General features: G+C 32.4%; 1 protein-coding gene across 1 annotated transcript; it reads right to left on the bottom strand.

Moving 5' to 3' along the window:
- Positions 1 to 1123: 1123 nt before the first annotated feature.
- LOC130936595 (uncharacterized) lies at positions 1124 to 4588 on the bottom strand. Its single transcript, XM_057866686.1, has 11 exons — positions 4399 to 4588; positions 4052 to 4126; positions 3910 to 3968; positions 3676 to 3811; positions 3470 to 3566; positions 3148 to 3214; positions 2745 to 2843; positions 2580 to 2669; positions 1738 to 1892; positions 1557 to 1658; positions 1124 to 1455 (listed from the first exon to the last, which is right to left on the bottom strand). Exons 1-11 carry the CDS (start codon positions 4586 to 4588, stop codon positions 1257 to 1259), a joined length of 1269 nt encoding a protein of 422 aa, XP_057722669.1. The 3' UTR covers positions 1124 to 1256.
- Between the last annotated feature and the right edge of the window lie 1081 nt (positions 4589 to 5669).

The following is a 5669-nucleotide window of genomic DNA, read 5'->3' as shown; positions in this document are numbered from 1 at the left end:
TTGTTTTCTTTATTAATAAATAAAAAAGTGTAGAGTCAACAACTTTATTAAATTCTAACCAACATGTAACTAATAAAATAGAAATGAGTAATTTTATATCATTGGATAAAATTTTACATCATTAAAAACATCATTAATAGTTACTTAATGGCTACCAATCATAAAAGTTGCTAACCCTCTAGCACTCCTCTTGATGAATTACAGTGATAGTGTGCCTTCTATAAATACACAAGTAAATCCATCATTAAAAACTGTTTTATGTATTTTTAAAAAAAGAATAAAACCCAAAATAGCCCCTGACAATTACTTCGAAAGACAACGAGGCCCTTAACAAAAAAAAAATCCAACCCGGCCCTGACAATTACCTCGAAAGGACAACGAGGTCCCTGCGCCAAAAAAATTTTAGGTTATTTTTTTTGGCACAGGGGCTAATCAGTCCCAAAAAAATATTAAAGATCGGATTGGGTGTTTTTTTTCTTAGGGGCCTCGTTGTCCTTTCGAGGTAATTGTCAAGAGTTGGATGAAGTATTCACTCTTAAAAAAATGGTTAAATGGTACTTGTAGTACGAAATTGAACAAAAATTAAAATAAAATAAAACGAATATGCCCAATGCAATTTAAGCATGTATTTTAAAAAGCAATGGAGTTTAAGGCCTTGTTTGGGTGAACTTATAAGATAATATCTTTTTTTGAGTTATATTTTTTTAAAAAGATCTTATGAAAAAGTAAAAGTAATTTTAAGTTTGAATATGTTGTGCAAAAAAATCTTTTTATTTATCAATTATGTTTGGGTATAACAATATAAAAATATTTTTTTATTTATTAAAATTTTTTTTAAGAAAAAAATCTTAAAAAAACGTAAATTGTAATTTTTCAAAAAAAATATTTTTTATTTTTTTAATATTTTTACTTTTAATACTAAAAATTTATTAAACACGAAAAAAAAAATTCTTTTTTACCAACAGCACCCAAGCAAGCACTAAATCGCATTAGGAGTTTGGGTTCAACAAAAACGGGAGACATAGTGTGCCAGTGTGATTTAAAAGCAAATAAACAAAACCAATTTGATGATGTAATAAGATTAACAAAACCTATTTTCAATGCAATATATTAGGGAGAGATTTAAATGGTAAGATATATAAATAAGAGAAATATCCTTTTGATATGTCTTACTATTGTAGGATTTAGGAGCCATAATGTGAATAATGGCCCTGATTTTTGCATAGTAATTAAAATGTTAGCAAGTATATAAGAATTTAAGCAGGTCCTATATGAAATGAATGAGTTGATGAATTCTCTTTCTCATCGTCACTATCTCTAAGGTGCTCTTTCAATGGCTGTCCTAGAGTTCCCCAGTTTGTATTGTCCCATGATGGATCAATTTCTGGGAGTTCATAGTCATCTGGACGCAATGACAATTGGAACTCAGGTAACTCTGGCAATGCTTGAACACCCCTGCAACATCATTAATTACCAAAATGCCGTTATTGGATGAATAAACTAAATACCAAATAGGTTTGTATGGCAATGCTCTTGTTAGAAAAGAATATCCTTACTTGTCTTGGTCCAAAAGGAAGCCATACATTTGGGATTTCCTTGATGCAACATCAGGAATTTTCTGATGTAAATGCTTCATAACACCCCAGAGTGGAGGAGCCCTTCAAAAAAATGAATAAATAAACATATGATAATTAAAGTGTGTGAATGCAAGGACAAAATCAAGGATAAAAAAGCAACCTTGTGACTGGAGCTGCAAGACAAAAGGTAAGGCAAGCCTTCTTGCTTTCCGCCAGAAGTTGTTGTGCCGCAAGAAAACAAGAAACGGCGCTGAGGTTGTTGCTGCCTTCGTTACCCTTGTCAAGGATCAGACCATGGTAGTAATATGCTGCGGCCTGATAACATTTCTAAAATTGGTTACGATAGTTACTACAAACCTTGGATTAAGATTACATTTTTCTTATCCCAGCCTCAAATCAAGCTTATCTTTTAATTCTCTTGGTGCCATTAATAGTTACGCACGGTTATGCTGTTGTTATGGTTAATTTTCGGTGGAAAATATTTATGCAATTTCCTTATTTTTTCCAATAAGTGGTACTGGAGCCTATGATTCAGTTTTCAGTATTTCCTGTAGTTGCAATGTTATCCAATCTTTCATATTAAAAAAATAGTTTGTTCTTTGTTGTTTAAGAGTTAACCTTGGTTATCAAAAGAAGTGTGATACTTTAAAGCTGTGGTGCAGAATTTATTTGGTGTATTATTTAAATGTTAATACATCACCTTAATATACAGTTGCAAAAAGTCTTTTATTGAAAAAATATGATGTTTGACTGAGAAATATGACAAGAAGACAAAAATTTGGCTTGAAGTAAATTCAAGTGAAGAACATGATGCATGATACAATATAATCAAGATCACATGCGGCACCGAAAAAAAAGTTCAATCTAGGCATGTGATATTTTTTTTGTCTAGGAGGACCAGACCAAGTTGAGAGAGAGGATTGAAGACACAAGCTCATGTTGTTTCTGTTATGATCTTTCTAGAATGAGAAAGATGTCCTCAAGGTACTTTAAAATACTAACCTTGGATTCAAGGAATTTCCATTTAATGAACTTGAGATGCTTCTTTCCATGGCCTTGGTTGAGTTCACATCCTGTCAAGCAATGATAAGCCTGCTCAACAATGTAAACTTTGTTGATAAGTTTCTGTCAAATAATCTCTTAAACAAGTTTAAGGTGCAAATATACCTGACTAAAGTAGAGCAATTGTTCACATGCCAACCTCCTCTTCACAGACAAAGTTGCCTTCTGAGATTCCACCGCAAGACCAAGCTGAATTTCAGTTCCCTGAAATTCACACCAAGTTTTTTTTTTTTTTAACAAAAGAGTTCAACACAATAAGTAGAGCAAGAACAACAAGCAAACAGAAAAAGTAAAAAAAGAACAAACAAAAAAAAAGTAAAAGAAATAATCGTACAAAAGCTTATCAATCATTTTTTGCGCTCCTCCTTCCTACTCCTGATTTTGTACTCCTAATTTTATACTCATAGAAACATCTCCAACCACTCCAAACTTACTAAAACTCTGTCAATCCGACCAAGATCTAAACTATGTAAATCAATTGTGAGGAACATTTTCAACAACAAATTACCTGGCCTAATGCTTGAATAGCTATAGCCTCCAATACACCATCCTTCAAGTCCTGGGGCAAAACTTTCCTGTATTTTGTTTCAAGTCAATTTCTGAAGTGTTTTCATCAATATTGGTCTACAACTGGTTCAGTAACCCCATTTTCGACACGCGAAATACTATCTTTTCAAAATGGTCCCTCAAAAATTGATAATTATCCTGTTATATCCGAAAGGTTGATTCTGTTTGACAAATTCATAGGATAATTCTCAATATTTGAGGGATTAGTTTGTCTTTAAACTAATCTTTCTCAAAAATGATGGTTTACTGGTATGCTGACATACTTGATTTCGGCGGGTATCCAGGTAAGAATATTCCGGACGCAGAACTCGAGGTATCCGGATGCCTTGAGTAACAAGTCAACTGCTTCTCTCTTGCTATCTAAGATCACAAAAGTGAAAGTTTCACTAATTGAACTCATTACTCGATTATGATTCGATTTTGATCTTGTATGTATGCTAGCAGCTTAATTAATGTGTTGACACAGAACCTGAACATACAACCCTGAATCCAGAGCCTGAATTGTCTTTCGGAATCATCAGCGAATCGGCTTCGGATAGCGTCAGCATAGCCAAAAGATGAACAGCAGATAGAATCTCAAACCAGACATTTGCTATACTGCTATCCTGCAAAATTCGACACTACCATGTTCAACAAAGCAAAGGTGGAAAAAAAAATTAAATATTAATAATCATTTAGAATGAGGTAGATGATGTTTTCATACTTGCCGAAAATCTTCAAGATTTTTCCACTTGAATTCAATTAGTCCCTCAAGGCCATGCTCTATAACACAAGAAAGTTAACAACACTTTAGAGATAGTGAGAAGAACATAGAAGGAAACATTGTAAATGTTAATTTGTGAAACCTTTCTTGGTAAGACCAATCAGAAGAGATAAGTATTCATTCAAAGCTCTCTTCAATTCAGCAACGGCTGATCCACCTGCATCAATTCATACCCAACCTTCAATCTGGAATAAGTTTTACATTACCATTCATTCCTAAAGAAATTTGTACATGTTAATGGTTGAAAAAGGTGGACTCATTATGGAACATAAAAATATTTTGTGAATTACATACCCTCTTAGATTTGTTCTTTAATTCCTCGAAGGAAAATTTCTCCGGGTACATTAATAGAAAAAGAAAAAATGCTATGCACAAAAAATTAGCCACCAAATCATGACAACAACGGTGACATAAAAAATTTATACGCACCAGTATCTTCGGCAACCAATGCTATCTGATTTCTCAGCGAGGACAATTTATGAGCAAGATCCTTAGGGACTACTCCTTTGAGTTCCCTTTGAAGATCACATTGAACTGGAATTCTTGTTGATGGAGCCAAGATCACAACTTCAGGGAACCTTGATTTCTTCTTTCTATACACTGAGTAAGTGCACCCCATTATTATTATTATTATTATTATTACTATTATTATTCTTCACTCCTCCTTTCTTCAAGCACAACAACATCCTAACATAAATGAATCACATACAAACCTTATTATGTCCATCATACCAAAAAACTTAGCATTAATTATGATATGGCATTGAATAAAACGGATGGGAGTTAAAAACTTAAACTAAGCTTAGTTGGCACTTGGCACATTTTTTTTAACAGCAGAGAAGTGCTGGATTTCTGATGCAAGATGGATGAAGAATAAATATGAGTAACATCATCTAGCCACCTCTATCAAATTAACATATACTTTTTATATATTAAAAAAAAAACAGTTGCACCAATGCACATATACATGTGTAGGACAGAAAGGACAGTTAAAACAGGTAGATTTAGATGTGTCTGAAATCATGCATACAGTTACAGATCATAGTTACTAAAGAAAAATACAATCATTAATAATATTATAGATTGAATATTGTGAAATTATGGACGAGTATATACCATATAGTATATAGTATATGAGATGATGATTGATGAGAGACAAAGTTTGGAAGAAGTGAGTGGATGCAGAGAGGGAAGGTTCTTGAACACGCACAACATTATGGTAATAATAATATTATGATAGAATCTGAGTGAATCGAAAAAAAAAGCTCAGGAACCGAGACATGTCTCACATGGCCATAGCGTAGAAATCTCTGCTTCGATGAAAGAATCACGTTCAAGTCTCTAATTTTTTATTTTTATTTTTATTTTTAGTTTTTTCTTTTTCAGTAAACGTTATGAGACTATGACTACTAGCAGTAGTTGTAGTGGGACTTGTACGGAAGTGTTAGTAAACAATGAACGACATGAATAACTATCAATCAAATAAAAATATACTACACCTTTAAATTATTCATCTAAATCTTAATATTAAAATAACTATCTGTACATCTAATAAAATAAATATTCGATATATCTATTATTCACATTATTTAATATTTTTATTGTCTACCTATACTTTTCTATTTAAATTACTATTGTATACCAATTATACGTTAATTTAAACAACCCAAATTGGCCAGTTTAAATAAATGCTTCATCAT

The sequence above is a fragment of the Arachis stenosperma genome, chromosome 6 (assembly GCF_014773155.1).
Source record: "Arachis stenosperma cultivar V10309 chromosome 6, arast.V10309.gnm1.PFL2, whole genome shotgun sequence".
NCBI classification, from domain to species: domain Eukaryota; kingdom Viridiplantae; phylum Streptophyta; class Magnoliopsida; order Fabales; family Fabaceae; genus Arachis; species Arachis stenosperma.
The sequence above is the reverse complement of the archived record's forward strand: the minus strand, read 5'-3'. Positions and strand labels throughout refer to the sequence as shown.